Source organism: Colletotrichum tamarilloi, assembly GCF_030869305.1.
Source record: "Colletotrichum tamarilloi strain Tom-12 chromosome Unknown Scaffold_98.1, whole genome shotgun sequence".
Lineage (NCBI taxonomy): Eukaryota > Fungi > Ascomycota > Sordariomycetes > Glomerellales > Glomerellaceae > Colletotrichum > Colletotrichum tamarilloi.
Window position 1 is genome coordinate 1 of NW_026849481.1, and position 20,065 is coordinate 20,065.

General features: G+C 53.1%; 10 protein-coding genes across 10 annotated transcripts; 3 read left to right on the plus strand and 7 right to left on the minus strand.

Annotated features, from left to right (window-relative positions):
• Positions 1-468: 468 nt before the first annotated feature.
• CTAM01_13516 (thioesterase superfamily protein) lies at positions 469-1,053 on the minus strand (the record flags this gene model as incomplete). The annotated part of the gene is made up of 1 exon (XM_060529519.1): positions 469-1,053. One exon carries the CDS (start codon positions 1,051-1,053, stop codon positions 469-471), a length of 585 nt encoding a protein of 194 aa, XP_060375859.1.
• A 731-nt stretch (positions 1,054-1,784) lies between these two features.
• On the minus strand, positions 1,785-2,498 carry CTAM01_13517 (uncharacterized protein; the record flags this gene model as incomplete). Its single annotated transcript, XM_060529520.1, has 3 exons — positions 1,785-1,849; positions 1,943-2,159; positions 2,217-2,498. The coding sequence occupies 3 exons, from the start codon at positions 2,496-2,498 to the stop codon at positions 1,785-1,787; spliced, it is 564 nt and encodes a 187-aa protein (XP_060375860.1).
• Positions 2,499-3,743: 1,245 nt separating this feature from the next.
• Positions 3,744-5,367, minus strand: CTAM01_13518 (uncharacterized protein; the record flags this gene model as incomplete). The annotated part of the gene is made up of 2 exons (XM_060529521.1): positions 3,744-4,038; positions 4,097-5,367. The coding sequence occupies 2 exons, from the start codon at positions 5,365-5,367 to the stop codon at positions 3,744-3,746; spliced, it is 1,566 nt and encodes a 521-aa protein (XP_060375861.1).
• Positions 5,368-6,379: 1,012 nt separating this feature from the next.
• Positions 6,380-6,991, minus strand: CTAM01_13519 (uncharacterized protein; the record flags this gene model as incomplete). Its single annotated transcript, XM_060529522.1, has 3 exons — positions 6,380-6,455; positions 6,511-6,595; positions 6,748-6,991. 3 exons carry the CDS (start codon positions 6,989-6,991, stop codon positions 6,380-6,382), a joined length of 405 nt encoding a protein of 134 aa, XP_060375862.1.
• A 275-nt stretch (positions 6,992-7,266) lies between these two features.
• On the minus strand, positions 7,267-8,211 carry CTAM01_13520 (uncharacterized protein; the record flags this gene model as incomplete). Its single annotated transcript, XM_060529523.1, has 2 exons — positions 7,267-7,363; positions 7,442-8,211. The coding sequence occupies 2 exons, from the start codon at positions 8,209-8,211 to the stop codon at positions 7,267-7,269; spliced, it is 867 nt and encodes a 288-aa protein (XP_060375863.1).
• A 1,595-nt stretch (positions 8,212-9,806) lies between these two features.
• Positions 9,807-13,673, minus strand: CTAM01_13521 (Na+/H+/K+ antiporter P-type ATPase; the record flags this gene model as incomplete). Its single annotated transcript, XM_060529524.1, has 8 exons — positions 9,807-11,033; positions 11,095-11,443; positions 11,503-11,909; positions 11,974-12,214; positions 12,288-12,558; positions 12,667-13,206; positions 13,302-13,369; positions 13,456-13,673. The coding sequence occupies 8 exons, from the start codon at positions 13,671-13,673 to the stop codon at positions 9,807-9,809; spliced, it is 3,321 nt and encodes a 1,106-aa protein (XP_060375864.1).
• Positions 13,674-14,415: 742 nt separating this feature from the next.
• Positions 14,416-14,622, plus strand: CTAM01_13522 (uncharacterized protein; the record flags this gene model as incomplete). Its single annotated transcript, XM_060529525.1, has 1 exon — positions 14,416-14,622. The coding sequence occupies one exon, from the start codon at positions 14,416-14,418 to the stop codon at positions 14,620-14,622; it is 207 nt and encodes a 68-aa protein (XP_060375865.1).
• Positions 14,504-15,258, minus strand: CTAM01_13523 (uncharacterized protein; the record flags this gene model as incomplete). Its single annotated transcript, XM_060529526.1, has 2 exons — positions 14,504-14,677; positions 15,157-15,258. The coding sequence occupies 2 exons, from the start codon at positions 15,256-15,258 to the stop codon at positions 14,504-14,506; spliced, it is 276 nt and encodes a 91-aa protein (XP_060375866.1).
• A 914-nt stretch (positions 15,259-16,172) lies between these two features.
• Positions 16,173-16,886, plus strand: CTAM01_13524 (uncharacterized protein; the record flags this gene model as incomplete). The annotated part of the gene is made up of 1 exon (XM_060529527.1): positions 16,173-16,886. The coding sequence occupies one exon, from the start codon at positions 16,173-16,175 to the stop codon at positions 16,884-16,886; it is 714 nt and encodes a 237-aa protein (XP_060375867.1).
• A 415-nt stretch (positions 16,887-17,301) lies between these two features.
• CTAM01_13525 (uncharacterized protein) lies at positions 17,302-17,556 on the plus strand (the record flags this gene model as incomplete). The annotated part of the gene is made up of 1 exon (XM_060529528.1): positions 17,302-17,556. The coding sequence occupies one exon, from the start codon at positions 17,302-17,304 to the stop codon at positions 17,554-17,556; it is 255 nt and encodes an 84-aa protein (XP_060375868.1).
• Positions 17,557-20,065: the final 2,509 nt, after the last annotated feature.

Below are 20,065 nucleotides of genomic sequence, written 5' to 3' on the forward strand. Positions count from 1 at the left end.
CGATCCCAATACGAAGTTCGCGAACATCAGGGATATCCATCGGGCTCAAATCGAAGCGGGTGAAAAGGAGGTTATCACGGCTGAATCCAGCGACTCTGAATGCCCTAGTGAGGCTGGCAGCTGTATTGTAGTGGGTGTGGTTGAGGATCAATAGTTAATAGTAATGAGGAGGTTGGGTTGTGATCCCATCGTTTTTGTGGTGCCAGAAACAGGGGGGTGCCAGGAAGTGGGTATGTTGACTTACTTATGGAGGTTCAAAAGCTAGAAGCTCAACATGTGCCTCTCTTTGAAAGAAACTAAAACTATCTCACAGTCATGTGGACTATCATGTCTGCAGATATAAAGCCCCGTCAAGGTTTCAATAACTTCTAAGAAATGAATGTGGCCTGAAGTTGTGTAGACCGATCCCTCAATGGCGCAAGTGTATTTAGATGTCTCTCCGAGTCTCCAATTCTTTTCGATAGAATATTACATCTTGACTCTGGGAATCCCAATCCATATTGAGTCGCAGATCACTAGCTCCATACCATCCGCGTCTTTGAGGACAGCTTTGAGTAGCATCTTTTTTCCACGGATTTCCTTGATTTGCCCGGTTCCTAGCACAACACTAGGCGTTTTGATGGGTTTGAGGTATTTGATGTTCATCGAAGAAGTGACTGTGTTCATCTTGAAGATCGGGTCGTCCCTCTCCGTGTCCATGTTCCTCTGAATCAAGACGCCAAGGACCTCGTCGATCAAAACTGCAGTCATGCCACCGTGCGCGATGTTGGGATAGCCATCAACCCCTCTTGAAAGCGCGAATAGGGACGAGAGTTCGGTGATGACAGATCGACCCGGGGCCTCGCCATGAAAGCTGATGCAAGCTGGTATACCGGTCAAGTTATTGAGTGTTTTACCGAAGAACCTGTCGTGTGGGTTGGCGTTTTCTGGTACCCGGGATGGCGGAATGAAAGTGACGACTGACGGGTTTTTGAGGAGTGCGCGACACCAAGGGAGGGCCTCTAGTTCAGCGACCGTCTCCGGTAAGTTTCCGTCAATCTGATTTCGACTCATGATGAAACAGAGCTCCTTTTGTAGAGTAGTTCATGCACAGGCGTTGCTGTTGTGTATCGAACGCGAAATTGGCGATGAGTTGCTACCTGGAAGTCCAAAGGTCGCTACCAAACAAGCGAGTTGGACCTCGGCAAGGATTCCGCAGCGCTTTCAGCGTGCATGTTTCACGTGAGTAAACAGTGCATCAAGCTTCATAATAGGTGCCAACCGTTTACCACTAAGCCATATGCATCAGTACTTAACCCAATGTCGGATTGACACTCAAGAATGTTAATCAGAAGTTTCTAGTACTGCCGTCATAATTCATAAGGACTGATTTGTGGACTTATTTCATCATGCTGAATAGCGTCAGTTCATTGACCTCCAGTTTTCCCCAGCGCTAATCCCTTCTCGAATTTTCCAATTGGCGTATCGAGAAGAATTAGAACGGTAACAGTACGGATTATAAGGAACAACATAGATTTCGCTAGTACCCCAAGTAGCGATATGCTGACCCTATTCAGCACCCGATGAGATACGTTGCGCACCTCTGGTTGACAACTTTGGGCTGAAGTCGTCAAATCACGGATTAGCAATTCTCTATTCGGAGACATCACAGACTTGGATATCAAGTTGTTTCGATTTGAAAAGTTCTGGAATTGCTTGAAAAGTCATCAACTAAAATGTGCTGCATTGTTATGCGAACTACACAGTTCTCTTCCTAATGTGGACACCATCGCTTTCAGATCCTCTCAAGCTGTCGGGGCAGGAACCACAGCCAAGGTAACCTCGTAGCAAGGACTGTCTGCTCTGACGACTGGGTTAAGATATTTAGTTAGCTTCGTTATCATAGAAAAAGGCTTGGTATGAGGAGAATCATAGATCGAAGAATAGGAAGCCAGAAACTCACCAGTGTTACCAGGAGGAGAGTATCTGGCCTCGTGCCTCTCGCCGGAAGCACTTCTGAAGCAGATAAAACCACCTGGCACGGCGGCTCTGGAAACAAAGTCCAACTCGACCTGCACAGCATCCGTGTCTGGGTTGCATCCATACACCGGCTGGAAGAAGGCCTTGGGGTCTCCACGTTCCGTCATGAACATCTTGGTCGTGTTGTCGTCTGCGGTGTACTACGAAGTGTCAATAAAACGCCAACGCCAACGCCAAACTGCGATCGATCAACTTACTTCTCCGTTAATGACGGCATGGATGATGCCCCTCGACAGCACGCCGTTGACGAGGGTCAAGTTGAAAGCAGAGTCTCCAGCTGGGCTCAAATAGAGATGCTGGTCACCACCGCCTGCTGACCACAAGTTGATGTAGCGATTGTGAATGATGGGTACTGAAGCGTTCTGAACCTGGATTCCGAAACCCTCGGTTATGTTGTTCGAGAGAGGTTCCGTGGGAGGGGTGCACGCTGATACGACAGCCGCAGCCGATAGCACAGTCTTGAGAATTGAGCCAAGCATCTTGTCGCTGAATTTAATCAAGCAAATGTCTGAAAAGTGAAGTCTACCTGCAAAGACCCGAAATACCCTCTACTCGGAGAGCGCGGAGGCTCGATATAATAAGCCCTGAAACTTATCGCACCCAACGGTGCAGAGGCTGCCAAGACATAGACGAATACGAGATGCTGCATTGCTGTTGCATTGCGTCGCTGACAGGTCGTCCGTTGCAAGCTTAAATGATGTCGCGGTGATTAATATTCTGCGGCCAACAGGCGGCAGAGGCCTCGATCGTCCCATGGCCAACTGGAGGATAGCACTCCAGCAGGCACAGCGGTCTTACCCCAGCATATCAGCCCTGTTGATGTTACGTCCGAGCCTGTGTTTCCTGCCAGATTGGGGCTTAGTGTACCTGCAAGTAAGACCAGGGAAATGTTGGTGACCACTATCAGATGCGGCCCGGACAGGTACGCGTCTGACCTCTCTGCAATCTCACAAGATCAAGGGCATCCAATATGCATAGATAAGCACTATTGACTCTCCCACATGAACACGCTGATGTGGTTGGTCTTGCTTGACGCGACGAGGTTTACGGAAACTCAATTGAGTTTTTCCATCCGCCCCTCTTTTGATTTCGAAAAGCATTCGATCAAGGCTGGCCTTCGTTCGGGGTTTATTCGCCATTCTCACATACGCATCATGAGCGCTCAGCGCTGTCTTTCACCGGCCCACCCCCTCATCAACAATATAGTCACAGCGAACGCTAGTACTAGATAGTATCTTTCCCGGCTTAAAGACTTCGTACTGGGTACGAGTCACCCGAACGACACGCGATGGGGTGATGTCAGTGTCTACCTAGGTGAGCTGCATCTGCCTTGCTTTCAAGTCCCAGGAAAGGTAAGCTGGAGAGGAAGGGCAATCTTTGAGTGGGCCCGGGAATAACAACCAACACAACAACGTTCAAGGGAACACGAACGCCACTCTTGCACCACTGCCGACTGGCTTCGTCATTCTGTCGGCACTCTCGATTATTCCTCATTTGATCATGTAGTGGGCGGTTCAATGAACTGTTAAAATCGCCTTTGAGGCTGAGGCATATTCACGTGTAATCATGGAAAGATGAACAGTAGTTGAGTGTGGTATTCGCAGATACCAAGATCATGACGATTGATTCATTTCGCTAAAAAAAGACTTCCGCTTGCTAATGCTGAACTGTTCCTCTAGTGTCCATCCTGCAAATTCCCGGCCGCAAAATTCTTCGATTTCACATTACGCAGAGTCATCGGTCTGCTTCTCAACATAGTCGGCCTTTTGTGACGGCTTGTCGCTCTCGAACTCCTGGGGCATAGCGATAGGCCGGTTCTTGGCAAACTTGACCGTGGCAAACACGGAAGGAGAGTCCTTGAACAGCATTTCGATCTCCTCCAAGTTGCGGCCCATAGTCTCGGGGAAGAGGAAGTAGACGCTGACGGGAATGCAGGCCGAGATGACGGCGTAGACAATGTAGTATTGGTAGCCGATCGTGTTGAGGGCAACGGGGGTGACCATGACAACAATGAAGTTCCTGGGCAACCGTTAGTAAGAAGAGATGATGGAGAACGAGAAACATAGTTGCGACTTACCAAAGCCAGTGGTTGGCAGTAGAGATGGAAGACATGGCCATGCGGAGACGGATGGGCGCAATCTCGGTGCAGTACAGGAAGTTGGCACCCAAGAAGCCGATAGGCACGAAGGTGTTGAACAGGTAGATGAAGCAACCAGCGGCGATCTGGGCAGCAGTGTTGTCCTTGGGGAAGGATGTGGTGATGGCCAAGCAGGTCATGCAGGCAGCCATTCCGAAACCGCTGAAGATGAAGACAGCACGGCGACCGAATCGATCAATGGCGAAGAAGGCCAGGAATGACGAGAGGAACTTCCAGGTCAGAGCACCACCAGCGAGGGCCTTGGACTGCTCGGGCTCCATGCCCAAGTTCTGCTGGAACAGGATGGGAGCGTAGACGGAAACGAGGTTGCTTCCCGACATCTGCTGGTAGAACTGGAGCAGGATGCAGAGTCCGAATCGGTAGGCGAGCTTGTCATCGCCCATCTTGAGCATGTCGGAGAGCTTGGCGGCGTTCTGCGTCGTCTCCTCGAGAGAGTGCTCGATACCAGCAACCTCGGCCTGGACTTCAAGGGAGTCCTCAGGCAGGCCACGGAAAGCAGCGATGATGGAACGGGCCTCGGCAGAGCGAGCCTTCATGACGAGCCATCTGGGCGACTCGGGAAGGAAGTAGATGCTACCCATCAGCATCAAGGAGAAGAGAATGGCAATCGCGATAGGGGGACGCCATGTGACGGGGCCAGTCTTGAACTCCCAGAAACCAAGGTTAATCCAGCTCTCCAAGACGTAACCGACGCAGGTGAAGAGACCAGTCAGGACGACCTGGCGACCACGGTTCTTGGCGCCGGAGGTCTCACTCTGCCACACGGGCACAATAGAGCTGAGCTGGCCAACTCCGAGACCAACGATGAGGCGACCGACGATAAGCTGTGCCAGGTGGAAGGAAGCACACTCGAGGATCTCTCCGATGAGAGTGCAGATACCGGCGAAGAAGATGACATTGCGTCGTCCGAAAGCGTTACCAGACCAGGAACATGAGAGAGAGCCAAAGAGGGCACCAATAGTAAAAGTAGCAACGACGAAACCCTGGAGAGTTGAGTTGGCGTTCTTGGTCTCGCCGGTGGTGTTGACGGTATCGATCTGAGGGAAGGTCTTGACCCAGTCCTCAGTAGTCAGGAGGCCACCGAGGCCAGCCTGGTTGTATCCGAAGAGGATAAAGGCCGGGCAGACGACGAGAGCGATCTGGATAACGCTCAGGGCATTGCCCGTCTGGCCGAAGTAGTTTGCACCCATTGTCAGGACTGATCTTTGTGGGCGCACGCACGGCTGTGATCCGAATTCTTCAGGTGACGGGTGAAGGTTCAGCCTGAGCGTATGTCCGCACGGTAGGAATGAGAACAGACAGTCGACGAGGGGTGGGATAGAGAAGCCAGACTAAGGGCACACGACAGAGAGGCGAGGCGACCTCGTTCTTAAGGAAATTCATCCAGCGGACCGCGTTCATCTCAATGTGACTGTCCCTTGTGGGGAAAGGTCTGCGGAGACCCCGCGGGATTCTGACCGCAAAGGCAGATTCATAATCCAAACTCCAAACGAGCTTGCCTCTCCGTTGAGGTAAGGGTCAGCAATGTGGAGGGGCTGCGAGCAAAAGATGGAGAAAAGAGGGAGAGGGGAGATGGCCCTGGCGGGCCTGGGGAGTCTTGGAGAGGGCTCGACAAGGTATCGAGTGTACCATGGAGTAGGACGGAGTAACCCAGCCGCAGCGTAAGGTGAACCAAAGCTACGAAGTATTCGTACGGGCGACGGCGGGCCTTCCTGTGTCGTCAATGCCGACTACGCTCCGTTGTGCGTGGCCCGGTTGACTCGGCCAGGGCTAGGACGGAAGTCGACCGAGCCAGCCACACCCGTCCCGTTTCCTTGAGGGCGATAGCTTCATCACACCTCCCCCGTGGAGACGCTCAGACGAATTGTCGTTCCACCTATTCGCCGCCTTCGCTCATGACGACCCTCCCAGGTCCCGCCTTGCTGCTTAAATCCCTCCCACCATCCAGCAAGAAAGCTGCGGAACCGGCCTATGGTACATGGCGGCTAAGGGGGGCAGAAAAAGCCAAAGAAGCTTGGTCGTACGAGCCTAGATGCAGGCCTTAGAATACTACGGATGCAATGGATGGTTCGGTGTATGGATTGTGGGAAAAGGGATCCACCTACAAACACACGGCGCTTCTGTTGAAGTGTCGTTGAACGATTGAACCGTTGAAGATGATCCGCCCAGCACTGATAACGATGCCATGCAATGCGGCGAAAATTAAGCAACAGCAGCCAAGACGGCAGCATGCGATGCCAAGGCCCCAACGTAGGCCAAGAGTTGACCAAAAGGACCACTATCAGTGGATGTGCGAACCGAAAAGACCCCCACGTCACGAACGGCTTGCTGACTCGCGGCCTCTGAGAACACGGCGCGAACGGGGATAGTGACGACGGCGTAATACACGGCGTAACTTAGTAAGACGCGCTATGCCTTCTAGAAGGCGCGCAATAAGATAACGGCATAAGGCCCGCGCCCGTTTCCTCTCCCTTCCCCTTCGATCAGATCTCATGTATGGAAAGGGGCCATTGGTGCGGTGTGGAATCTTGGAAGCATATAAGTCTCAGGACGGCCCTCGTGTTCCTTACCTCGCCGGCCGGACCCTGGCGGGTGACGGCACCCGCTACGAATGCGACGAGCCGATCGGCTTCGCTCTCCCTTTTCACGGCGAGCGTTGCCCAATGCAGGTGTATGACCACTAGCTGCGGCACTTGGGATTGGGTCCGTAACCTGCATGCGAGATTCGGTGATCCATCCGCGCTTCGGAGGTTTACCGAGTCCACATTGTTCCTGCGGTTGCGGCTCTCTTGTGACTGTTTTGCCAATACTCATTGCAAACTCTTTACGACCACGTTACTCAACAAGGAGCAGCCAAGAGTCTGAGAACTTGAAACGTTGAATTCTGTGAGTAAGTAATCAGTCTGATGTGACTGTAAACAATGTGTCAATTGCGAGCCATGGTTCCACCCTGTTCCGTGATGAATCCAGGCGTGCGTATCTGTAATGGGCGCAGCCGAAAGCAAAACCTCTCGCGGAATCCGTGACGTGCCCAGAAAGCTTCCTTCTTCCTTCTTCCAACCTCCAACACTCATGTTCGCGCAACCAAGCTACTCCAGCTTTTCCCCAGACGTCGATGTTTCGAAATACGCTTTGTTCACGGTGACAAGTCCGCAATGCGCGAGAACGCGGGGGACGAACCCTGGTCTGTGACGTTCAGGTCAGCCCAAAAACCACATTTTCGGACGGCGGTATTGGATCGTCCGGTCTTCTAGCGCAACTCACTTTCCGTCTAGTTTTCGTGATGCCCACTTGTCGACGGCCAGCAACGCGAGCACGATGGAGGCATAGAGAGGAATCCCCGCGGGGTAGTCTCCCTCCCACAAAGAAAGCGGGTGAGCCATGACCACGGTGGCCGTGAAGGTTTCCCCGTACGTTCTGAATCCCTGGAGATGCTTCCCGAACGTGGAGAGCCATCGGACCCAAGTGAAGTTGTTCAGCAGCTTGATGGACGCTCGGTGCCACTGCGCGTCACCATGCACGTACCCCAACGTGGAGGCGAGCGCTCGCTGGAAAGACGTTGCCTGGAACGTGGCTCTAATGAAGGGAATATTCCCCTCGCGGACATACCCAGCCAGATGGAAGCTTCCGGCCGAGAAAGCCAGTCCTAGAACGAGGTCGATCAAGTTTGGCACGGGAGGTTCACCGGTGATGACGAGAGGGTAGTAGTATCGGGCCAGCTCGATGGTCCCGAGAATGACATGGATCATGAGAGGAATCCATGGCAGCGCCGTATACTTTGCATGAGTCGGCGTCGAAACCTTCCTCCAACTTGGGACTAGAAAACGCAGGTACGTGCTCGAAATCCAGAAGATTTCGAGAAAGACATGGTGCTTCTCAAAGAGCAGCTCTGCCGCGTCCCAGCCGTCGTTGATGCGTGCCCAACTTGAACCCATGATTGTGGGTCGGAATCCAGTTCCCTGCAGGTTTCCTGCCGTGTCGTTGGGCGCCTCGAACGGGTTGAAGGCAGCACGAAATAAACTCGGAGACTTCATCCGGGCGGTGGCGTGGGGTTTCAAATAGTTCTGGGTACCTTTTCGAAGACTAGAAAATCCCAAAGTGCATTGACGGCGGCTTTATATTTCCTTCATCCCATCCTTGCTTTGTCTGGGTTGAAGGATTTACTTGCTACTGGCTAAATCTACTTGATCAACGGCCATAGCCATAGGAGGCACTTTGGTTTGAACGCTCAGAACGTGTGACACGAACAATTTGTCCCTCACGAAGGATTGATTTAGTGCTGACGTTATCTGGCACGAGCTTCACGAAACCGCTGTACATCAAAGTCGCTCGTAAATGCAGACGGGAAAGATTCACGCTGGGTCGACAGCGCGTCAGCAATGTCCGTGTCAAGTCTACGCCATCTACCTCATCCCAGTCGCTAGGCGTGCCAGGCCTGCGTCGCCAAGATCGCCTATAGATCGGCGCCGTATGCCAAGGTCGGGGTCGCTCGGTTCGAAAGGAAGCCTTTCCAGAAGCGGCAACAACCCGTAACTCCAAGATGCACTGCTTCAGCTAGCGACGCACTGTCATCAGCGGCCGCGCGGAGGCTGCAACTCACTCAACCTGATCATTTTCCAGAACAATTCGGAAGAATTCGGCTTGAGGTCAAACTTCGCTCAACATCTTATAGCCGCAACTATCAAGCGGCAAGTGGTAATTCAAGAACCATTGCCGGATCTAACCCATTCGAAACGCAAGAAGTACCGGAGCCTACAAAGGAACTTTTTGATTGACTACCACCGACAGGACGAACCTTCTTTCAGAAATTCCGGAATGTTGGCAGGACAGAACTCAATTGTAAACAATGCCACAGCTCGCCTTGAGTACTGGGCGACCCAAACTGCGCTAGAGTGGCATCTCCCTCCTCAAAGTCTGGTCGTATGGTAAATTCCCGAGCTGCTCATCATCCACTGCATCATCCACTGAGAAAAGGAAGACGATTGCAATGCCTGGATTTCGACAGTGGCGCGTCCTGTGGCCCCTGTAGACTCATGCATCAAAAGGTGCTCTTTCAGAGCTAAGCTATAAATGTCCAATTCCGCTGATCATGGATGGAAATTGAAATATACAACGAAGAGATGAGGTGTGAAAAGATGATCGCTATGCGTGAACGGCAAGAATTACGGTTAGGTCTTGATCAAGGCCTTGAGGAAGGCTGACTATATGGGCCGATTGTAAATTATCCAATATCGTCTTGTGGACGACGTGACTATGTGGCATTAGGGATATTTAATGCATCTCTAGCAGCGCCAGGATAACGGCTGCCAAAATCATTTTGCATGATAGCCTGACTACTCACACCTTGAGCAATAGGTGTTGATGTATGCGTGAAGACGGCTCTCAAGATTGGTTATTGAGCGACGGGGTCTAAGACAGGCGCAATACGTCATATCAATTTCGACACAAAAAGAAATACAAAATTTGCTTGCAGAGTCAACGCTGGCTCGCTTGCTGTATGGAAAAACAATATTACATCAATATGCCTTCCCTTTGACTCCCACTAGAAAGAACCTTCAGCCCAGGGGTATTCCCTTTGCAGTAGACGATCCCCGACCCAAGCCCCCGAATCCAACGCCGATATCTACATCTACCACGCACACTTTGCAATGATGCCCGTAGGCCACTTCCGCACAGCAAACTTTCTCGCCTCGTCAATGAGAAGAATACCCAGACCAAAAGTCATCGGCAGGAACCAGTACTCGACAGGGACAGGGGCCGTGGCGAGCGTCGTCTGGAACTCGGGAACGTACAGCCAGAAGATGGCCATCAGGAGCGCAAAGATAATGGCGGGGAAGAGGTACAAATTCTGTGTGCGCTTGTTGCCGATGGGCGGGTGCTGGAACAGCGACAACCGACGGGTGCGGATGGCTAGGAGGTTGAACCACTGCATGACGACAAGGTTGACAAAGTAGATTGAACTGGCGACATTGAGCTTCTGCTGATAGTAGTCCGGATCGATCGATGACGGCAAGTTGCCAAAGGAGAACCAAATATCGCTGAACTTGATGCCGTTGCGCTCCAGGTACCAGTAGGACATGGCAAACGAAGACAGGGTCTCCAAGACACCCACCAGGCCGTAAGACTGTACGACGAGCTGCCAATCAACGAGGCGGTCCTTTCCGGGCACACGAGGCTTGCGAAGAAGCACGTCGGCCTCGGGCGCCTCGTAGGCCATGGCGATGGCGGCGGCGGCGTCGGTGAAGAGACAGATGATGATCATGAGGAAACTGCTGAGGATCTGGGGAATGCCGAAGAGAACGTTGGTCATGACGGGCCAGAACTCGGAGAAACTTCCAGCCGGGAGGAGGTAGGCGACGGTCTTCTTGAGGTTGTCAAACATCATGCGTCCATACCGCAGGGCCTCGACGACGCTGGAGAAGGAGTCAAGCAGAACCATGTCGGCGGCCTCGATGGCAATATCGCTTCCGGAACCAAGGGCGATACCGACATCAGCGGCGCGAAGAGAGGGTGCATCGTTGACGCCGTCACCGGTCATGCCTACGATCTCGTGACGGGACTGGAGTTCGCGGACGATGCGGAGTTTCTGCTCCGGCGTCGTGCGGGCGAAGACGATTTCCTGGTATTGAGCCAGCTGGTCCCACTGCTCTTCGTTGAGGGTCATCAACTCGGGCCCGGAGAGGACGAGGGCTTGACGCGGGGAGGACTCGAGGTCGTCCACGATGTGTTTGATGGAGGGGTCGACGTGGTTGACGCGTTGGAGAGCTGAGATGTCGTCGACTTGCGAGCGAGGAACACTGATGATGTTGCATTCGGCTGCGATGGCCTGGGCAGTAAGAGCGAAGTCACCAGTAACCTACACGTTGTTAGTCTTCTGTGTAACCTAGGAGTGCAATGGATTGCTGGGAGAAGCTTACCATGAAGATGCGGATGCCTGCGCCACGGAGGGTGTTCATAACCTCGGGGATCTCGGGACGAGGAGGATCGACAATTCCGACGAGACCGACGAGCGTAAGACCGGATTTCGCCTGGTTATTGATTTCCATCTCGTACGCGCTGTCAGACGGGTGGCCCTTGAGAGCAGATCTTGAGATGGCCTTGCGAGCGAGCAACAGCACACGACGCCCCTGAGCTGACCATTCGTCCTTGATCTGCTCGATGGATGCACGAGTTGAAGGGTCCAGAGCGGTAGTGTATCCGGCAGGGTTAACGTAGTTGCTCAGTCTCGGCATGAGCACATCAGGAGCACCCTTGATGGTCAACAAGCTGGTTGCACTGTTAGATTGTGCCATTTGTTTGCAATCCTGTTCGACGTGGAAACTTACACATCGCCCGGCTGGAAGACTGAAGCAGTATCGGAAGGCAAAGCAAGCGACAGTCCATCAGGGTGTGACATGCCGAGAACGCGAATCATGTACTTGTTCTTGCTGTTGAAGGCAAGTTCGTACTTTGTCTGCCAGCAACGGCGCAGCTCAGCGGTCTGCCCCAGGCTCTCAGAGAAGCGCAGGATGGCCTGGTCCGTGGCATCACCGTGGATGACGCGCTCGTGGAGCGGCAAGCGGACGGTCGCGGCATCGAACTGGCCGGCGTTGCAGAGACCGGCGAGCGCACGAAGCTGCTCCAAGGAGTTGTTATTGGGGTGGTTGTGTCTGTCGACTGCGATCTTGTCCCGCGCACCGTCGGCCGTCATCTTCATGGTACCGATGGCACACTCAGTCACAATCATTGTGTTCTGCAAGATGATTGGTTAGTTCCCATACTATAACGAACTAGGTATGGATAATTATGCAACTTACCTGGGTCAGAGTACCCGTCTTGTCGGAACAAATAATCGAGACAGAACCAAGTGTTTCGACAGTCTTGAGCGACTTGCACAGAATCTTGTTCTTCCGCATCATATTGGCGCTGATGGTCATGCTGGCCGTCAAAGCAACGGGCAAACCCTCAGGAATGAATGCCACAGCGACAGAGACGCAAGAGATGATCAAATTGGGAACGTTGATCCAGTTAGGATACTGTTTCCTAAGCCATGCACCCCTGTCAATGGAAATTGGGAGTTAGCGTTTACTTTTTGTACAAAAAAAGACATGTATCTGGCCTGATGGCATACCAAACAATCAAAACAAGCACAATCATGAGGAACATGATGGAGCAGATGATCAACACAAAGTGCAAAACTTCGCGTTCCAGAGTTGTCAACCCCTTTTTGGGCTCGTTGGTCAGCTTGGCGATGCGTCCGAAAATAGTGTTGTCACCGGTGGCCACGACAACACCAGTGCAAGTGCCCGAGACACAATGTGTGCCTTGAAGACCGATGCATCGAGTCTCGAGGTAGTTGTTATCGGTCGAGTCAACCGAAGCGGGCAAAGGGACAGACTCTCCTGTTGTTTTGTATTTTGTCAGTGATTGTTCCCAACGTGAGAATGTAAGGGAACTCCTGGACCACGAGTGCCTAACTTGGCGAAAGCCACAAAGGGAAAATAACTGACCAGTCAAGATGGCTCTGTCAAACTTCGCATCCGAAGAGACCTTGAGGAAACGCACATCAGCAGGCAATTTGTTGCCTGACTTGACGATGAGAATGTCACCAGGAACAATGTTCTCAGCCATGAGCTCAACCTGGTTGCCATCACGAATAACCATGCAGTTCTCAGGCAACATAGTCTTGATGGAGTTCATCACGCGCGAAGAAGACCAGTCCTGCCACATGTTAAAGGCAGCCTGGATGAAGAAGACGGCAAGCAGCACGATGGCCAGCGCCAAGTTAGCCACGGCGGGCGGGCTTCCCAGGGGCTTCCATGCGATGAAGACGAGGATGGAAGCCACGAGGAGAACTGTACCGAAGCCCTTGAAGAAGTATCCGAGAATGCGTTTTGTGTGGTTTGTCGGGGCCGGCGAGGGGGCGTTCTTGCCATAGTGTGCGGTGCGGCGCTGGACTTGGTCCGCGGATAGGCCGTCGGCGAGGGAGGACGACTGGCGTCTGAGAAGCTCGTCGACGGAGAGGGTGTGCCATTCGAGTTCCGAGAGTTCTGCAGAGGTGCAGATGGTGTTAGTCGCTGCAGTTCACGTCGATTTCGAAACACAATAGATCAAGACGAGGGTTTTTTCAGACTGCTTCACGAACCTGTTGCGACATTTTTGGCCTTCTTGACGGCTTCAGTCTTTGTCTTGTACTCTTCAATTTCAAAGGAACTTTTCGAAGAGGGTTGTTAGCCGAGAGAAAGATGTTGATGAGGCATTTCTTGTCATTGATTTGTCGCATGTTGTTCCACACTTACACCGTGCGGTACTGGATAGGAAGCTCAGCAGCAGCGTCAATGGAGTTGCGTCTCGACCGGACGGAGTGTATAGACATTGACGTGTTTGACCGGGCATGATGAAGAGCCGGACCAGCGTTAGAGCGGTGAGCCTTCCTGCCGGCCTCCTCGTCGGCGTCCCAGCGAATGCGGTCTCCGGCCGCCTCCTTCTGGTGTTTGAGCTCAGATTCGTCGTCCATTTTTTCTATGCGGTGTTTTTCTTCCGGGTTGGCAAGTTTCGTGCAACGTGATCTCAAGATAAGAATAAGGGTAGGGTAGAATAGGGTTTTCCGGGTTGTCAGGACAGCTCAGAGTAACAACGACAACGATAGGAGGGAGGCCTCACTCAGAGGAGAGGGAGAAAAGGAAGGGAAGTGAGAAGTGAGCGAGTCTGTGAGCAGATCTGCACTGCAACGTCCTGCAAAACATTCAGGGTCTTATATACGAAATGGACAAGGCAGGGCCACGAGACAATAGACGGGACGGGAAGTCCAGAAGAGGGTATCCGTCTTAACCCTCATGTCTATCATGAGCTCTTGGCATTTGTGTATGCAAATGTTTACGAGAGACAATCAGCCTCTCCCAAAAGGTACGGTACCGTACACGCCGCACCGCCATTGCGGAGATTGCGGCATCCGCATTTATTCCATCACATGGCATGGGCTGGGACTCGACGCTTTGCTTGACTTGGATCGACTTGGGATGGTGTCAAGTAAGAGGAACACAATAAGAGCCTGTTTTGGTCGCAGGAAAGGGAGGGGGGGGAGACACGGGAAACACCAAGCGAGCGGCTTTTTCTTCTGACTCCCGAGGAGTCGGTTGGATGGGATGGGATGGTATGGGCAGGGCGTATAGTCAAGAGAAGGAGAAGGGAATGGGGGTGCAAGTTCACAAGTCGCGTTCCCCAGTTCAGGGCAGACGATACAAGAGACAAGACAAGGCATGGGCGAGGAGACGAGCACGAATGTGGTGAGCAATGACAAACAGGAACAAGGCCCCAAGGGCCAAGACCTGGCCGTTAAAGGCAACATCAGCAACTACTCTTACGGAGCACTAGACGAGCGACTCGACGAGCAGAGCCGACGGGCGACGTGCGAAGAAGGATGGAGGTTGGACGGCGGTTGTATCTACGGCGCCAGGAGGCGGTGAAATGGCACTGAGAATCCAACGTGCCGAGCGTACTGTGGCCGACAAGTCTGACAGCCTACGGGGACACGGGAATCTCATGCCTCATGCGCAAGACTTTTTTTTTTTTTTTTTTTTTTTTTGCTCCGGCGCGGCTAAGCCAGGCCGGGCTGTTTTGAAATGAGCAGGGCCAGCGAGCAGACGAGAGGTGTCCAAATCAAGAGCGAGAGGCGTGTCACAGAAACAACGTTGCGTGCGGCCGCACCAAGAACCAAGGGGGAGAATGGCACTGCCAGGAGGAGGCTCGGTTGCGCTTTGGAGGAGACGATGAAGGGGTGGACGGGGGGTGGTTGGTTGTCTGGCTAGGGGGGGAGGGCGTTTAGAACGGGAAAAGGAAAAATAGAATAAAAATGGGAGCCGCAGAACTGAAAGAGAGCGGCTATGGTAGGTAAACAACGGGCCTGGTTGCAAAGGTTAATGAAAGGAGGGAAAAGGGTGCAAGTATTGAGGGTGATAAATCGCTCATAGAAAGGGTTGGAGGCGTTGATGCGAAATTACACGTTGGTGAAGTCTTGAGAGTTGGATATCCAAGTATCTCTTGGCGCAAGAGAGGCTCTCAAAGGACTTTGCCAGTGACAACCAATCAAGGTTTTGGCGCATCCTGCCCCGTGCTCGCGGCACTACGCTCGATACCCGTCCTCTACCTTGCCTCCGGTCCTTGGTCCCTTGGTCCTTTGGTTTGTTTACCTACCTAGCCCTTCCTGGATCCGTACTATAGACAGTTACACTACGGAGACGGAGTAGGTATGGATACCTTCCACTGACCAGAGATGGTTGACCGGGTTGGCGATGCTGACCACTTATTACTCGGCTTGGCTTTGGTGCGGGTTGTGGAGAGGATGTGTGGAGGAGGAGGAGGAGGGCTCCCGCGCCCATGTGCGTCCTGGTCCATGATCCATCCTCTGATCTTGTTCTTGTTTCTGTTCTTGTCTCTTGACCTCCCTCGGCCTCCATCATCTCTCCCGAGTCTCAGAGCCATGAGTAGTCCATGACAAGACTCACTGAGACACACAGGAAAGGTCCCCTTACCCTCCAAATGCCCCCCTACCCCCTACCCCCTTCGAGAGTCCACGTTCACGCCCCTCCCTTCCCTTGCCCGCAGAACCCGTTACCGTCTGCCCTCCTCTACAGCCCTGCATCTAGCTTTTGCACTCATCTCACTGGCCGAACCATCGATCCATCCGTCCATTCGAGATCCTCTCAGCTAGCTTACCGTGTAGCTTGAATCCAGCTTTGCTACCAGCTTCGCTACTCGAGTACCTTTGATAGATTGAGGGCAGAGAACCACCAAGATTGGTCCCGCTACAAGTTTCCATTCCCGATGATTGTCGGTCTGCCGCCGCTGGCTCATATGTTCTATATGGGAACATGCAAGAGACACTGCTGTAGTGCCGCTGCAAAGTAGTCGAAAGGCGATCAGAGAGGAGAACGAGATGGAGGAGGGGAGACTCGAGAGCTTGCTGGCGCTGGCACTGCCACAATCCATCAGTCCCCTTCTGGTGCAAGTGCTCGACATGCTTCTTCTTACACCGTTTCTCCAACAACAACAACGCATTCCCATCACCAGTAACACTCACCCACCCACCACCACGGGGGACCGGCCGAACAGGCACAGCGCAGGAGCTGACCGCCGCTGCAATGTGAGTTGTGAGGTGTGGAGAAAACAGTGGCCATGTCTCGGTTTGCTGCAAGTAGTTAGCGGTGCCCGCGTCCGGGATGCCCACATTCAGAGAGCTGCTGGCTCAGGGCTGGCTGGCCTGGCTGCATCCTCTTTCGTCTCTGAGCTTGCAGATGCGCACCCAGGTCGCTGCTTTCAAAGTGCCATCCATGATCGCAACATTCCAATGCGACATTCGTTACACAAGAAAGCTGGGGGAGCTAAGACGAGACGCATGCCGAATCCAGTCCTCCTCCCTCACCCCCAAATTTTGTCTGCTCAGCTTCAACATCCCGCGTCGCGTCATTTGTCCAAATGGAGAGTATTCAGGAGCCAGCTCCAGTGCAGCTCAAGCCAGCTATCCTTATGTTTTTATCTCGTCATCTTCGCTGTGCGCCTTTTTCTGTTCACTCTGGGATACGGATACCCGAGGGATTACGGATACTCATTTGCTCTTCACGAACTCATCTTTGTGCGACTCCACAGCCCCCGGGACCACACTCCAAATCCAACCCGGCCCTTTCGCCGGCGCCCATGCCGGCCATCAATCTTACATTTTCAGGCACTTTGAAGTCGGCATGTGCCGATTTTTTGGGGAAGTTATTTGGAGAAGCAGAGCCACCCTAACTCAGTGAGGTGTCCGAGGCGATAGCCAACTTCTAGAGGCTGCGGCGGCCACCACGCATTGCCCTCCAGCGCGTCTTTCCATGATCCGTCGATGCTTGTTTATTGCGCTCTCCCACAGCAAAGAAGCGGTGATGCCGCATCGCATCGTCAAACAAGCTCATCCCGCTTCTTCGGCGGTCTGTTAGTCTGCCGCTTGTTAAACCGGCCTGGCTTGCCGCCTACCTACCTACCTTCCCATGTGCCGACTCCTTTGTTGTTTAGTTCAATGCCTGCTTCTATTCTTGTTCTTTCTACCAGAAGCAAGTCCTCGGGCCGCGACTTGAAGAGCGAAGCAGAGACGTACTGAATTACATGTCTCGATGGCAAATCAGTGTGTACGTACTTACACTGCCACTGGCCTGCGATTTCCAAGCCTTTATTGTTCATCTACCGTAAAGCGATGCTTGCCGCATTTGCACCTCAGTCATTCAAAGCAAGGCGAAAACGAGAGAGATCCAAAACGGCCGCTCAAGATACACCCAAATCTGGTCTCTGACCGGCGATCGACCACGAAGAGTCTCCAATCAATACAAATCACCGCCGCGCCCTACTCCGTCCTGCGTATGTGCCAGTAGTAAGTGCCGACTTTAGGGCCTGGGGCTGTGCCCGTTCATCATTGTAATAACTGCACTGGGCAGACAGAAAAAACCTGTCAAGCCGAAGTCAGGCTTGCCCCGTTGCTCTCGCTCTCACTCTCATTCTCACTCTCATTCTGCTGCCCAGAAGTGTGTGTGTGTACTGGTCGGCGCCGAAACCCTGGAAGGAAGGGGAAAGAATCTAGCTACTACGTACGGAGTATAGAGCACTCGCGCTGCTCCCTCCTCGGCCGCGCTTAATTTGGATGGGGGGTTTATTTTTTTTTCGCGCTGTTAATCTGGCTTCGTTTGACGTTGACCACAATCAACGGCATTTCCCTCAGACTGGGAACCCCCCCCCCCCCCCCCCCACAGTGAGGTGTAAGAGTGAGAGTGAGTGAGTGAGTGATAAACCCGCTGGACTAAGGTAGTGTCGATCCCATCACGCGCGCCCCCTCCAAAACTGGTCTTCACTGCAAAGATAGTGCGTCCTGCGAGAGAGAAAAATGTTCAAGGCCGGTAGACCCAGTCCCGTAGGCGGCCTCCAGCTTCTCAACCATGGCTCATCCCAGTTCTCTTCATCGTCGCGCCCGCGCCCGTTGGTTTGGCTGATGGGGATGGTCTCCACGTCTCACGAGCACCAGCAGCGGCGGCACGAAGCACATGCCCCGGACACAAAATCCCTCTTACTAAACCCCCTTCAGCAACCAGCTACCGATCCCGGGGGCTCCATCCTCCATTCTGTGTGCCAGAGGATCCCCCATCAGAAATGCATACTACGTAGAGCCCGGGCAACGCAGAGGAAACAGCAGCAGGGCCTGGCAAGAGAACCCTGAGCAAACCCTCGGCAGCTTGCGTGAGTGAGAGGGGGAACGGACCCGACAGAACAGAGCAGGACCAAGAACCCTGGATGCCGATGCCCAGCAAACCCAGCCACGAGGATGAGCCATCAGCAACCCCAAACCGGTCAAGACATGCGCCTACATACGCAGAAATTCGGACACAGATGTAGAACGCCGTACTGAAGCAGACATACATCAAGTATACTTACGTACTCACAGGCAGCGCTATATAACAACCACCGAGGCGCAGCAGCTTCACAGTAAAGAAACTGACTTGGGCCTGGCCGTCTCTCTCTTTTCCTTTCTTTCTTGCTCTTAGTCAGTCCGGCCGCTGGTTTCTGCATCAGCAGCAGCGTAATGGATCCCCGATCCATCCCCCCCATCCAGTCATGGGCTTTCCCCCCTCTCTTCCGGATGGAGAGACGAGAGGATATGGGGTAAAAGGTACGGCACTGCACTGCATTTGACAACCACACACCGCAGAAACGCCCGCACGCACTCGCTCCGCTCCCGGTTTCTCCTTTGATGACTGGTCACTATTCACTCACTCACTGGAGACTGACTGGACTGAACTGGACTGCTACTGGTACTGGCACTGGTACTGGTGTATGATTTTTATTTATTTTTATTTCCCAAAATTTCTTTTGTTCCTGTTTCTGTCTGTGTCTGTCTCGGGGAGCTAACGGGGAGGCTACCGATGACTCTGGTTCCGCGCCACGGGCCACAGCTCTTTACGTCTGGCCCGTCGGTCAATGCTCTCTCTTCTCTTGCTGCCGCTTTGCTTTGTAGTAGGTAATTACTTGGAATTAGGTAGACTGTTCATCAGTCAGTCAGTCGCATGGACATGGGCTCGAGTGAGGCGTAGCATCATCCATCATCCATTGACAATTCTTCCATATGGTCAGCTCGGCGCGCTCCAGACCGAGTTGACCTACATTTACCTTACCTTACTTACTTACAGCTGCACTCCCTGGAGCAAAAGAACCCAAGCTGAATCAAGCAAAAGCACAAGCACGCACACGCACTCGCGCGTACGCAACCTCGCCCTCTTCGCCATCAATTTTTTCAGCGCGAAAGAAGCAGCACGAAGCAGCACCCAAAAACTCAAATCCAGAACGAAAGAAAGAAGTTCCCCTGCATCTCACAGTCAGTCAGTCAGTGGCGCTGCAACTTACTACAACACGCATCGCATGGCAGCCCATTTATCCGATCCCCTCTCCCAGATAATTCCTGGGAACTGGTAGATGGCCTCGTGCACAACACCGACACCGACACGCACACACACAATACCTTACCCGGCCCACCCCATCCAGCAGCCATCCTCCCGTTCCCGTCTACCGTCTCCCGTCGTGTCCAGGTATCCGAAAATCCCCCATTACTTTTTTGACTTTCATCGCGCCTTTTTTGTTGATTTGGTATCCGGCTTTTTGGGTCTCTCGTCGGCCCCTCGAAATTCTCCCCAACTTCCTCTTTTTTCTTCTCCTCCTCTTGGCCCGCCTTCGCACCGTCGAATGACGTCGTTGGTCAAAGGGCCGACTCCGCTGCCGCTGCGAGCTGCGTGCTGCGCCTCACTCGACCTCGAACCCCGACTTTTCTGTGGTGCCTTTTTCGAGTAAATTTTCGCCCTCCACGACTCGACCGACTTCTTTTTGGCTGCCCTGCTGCTG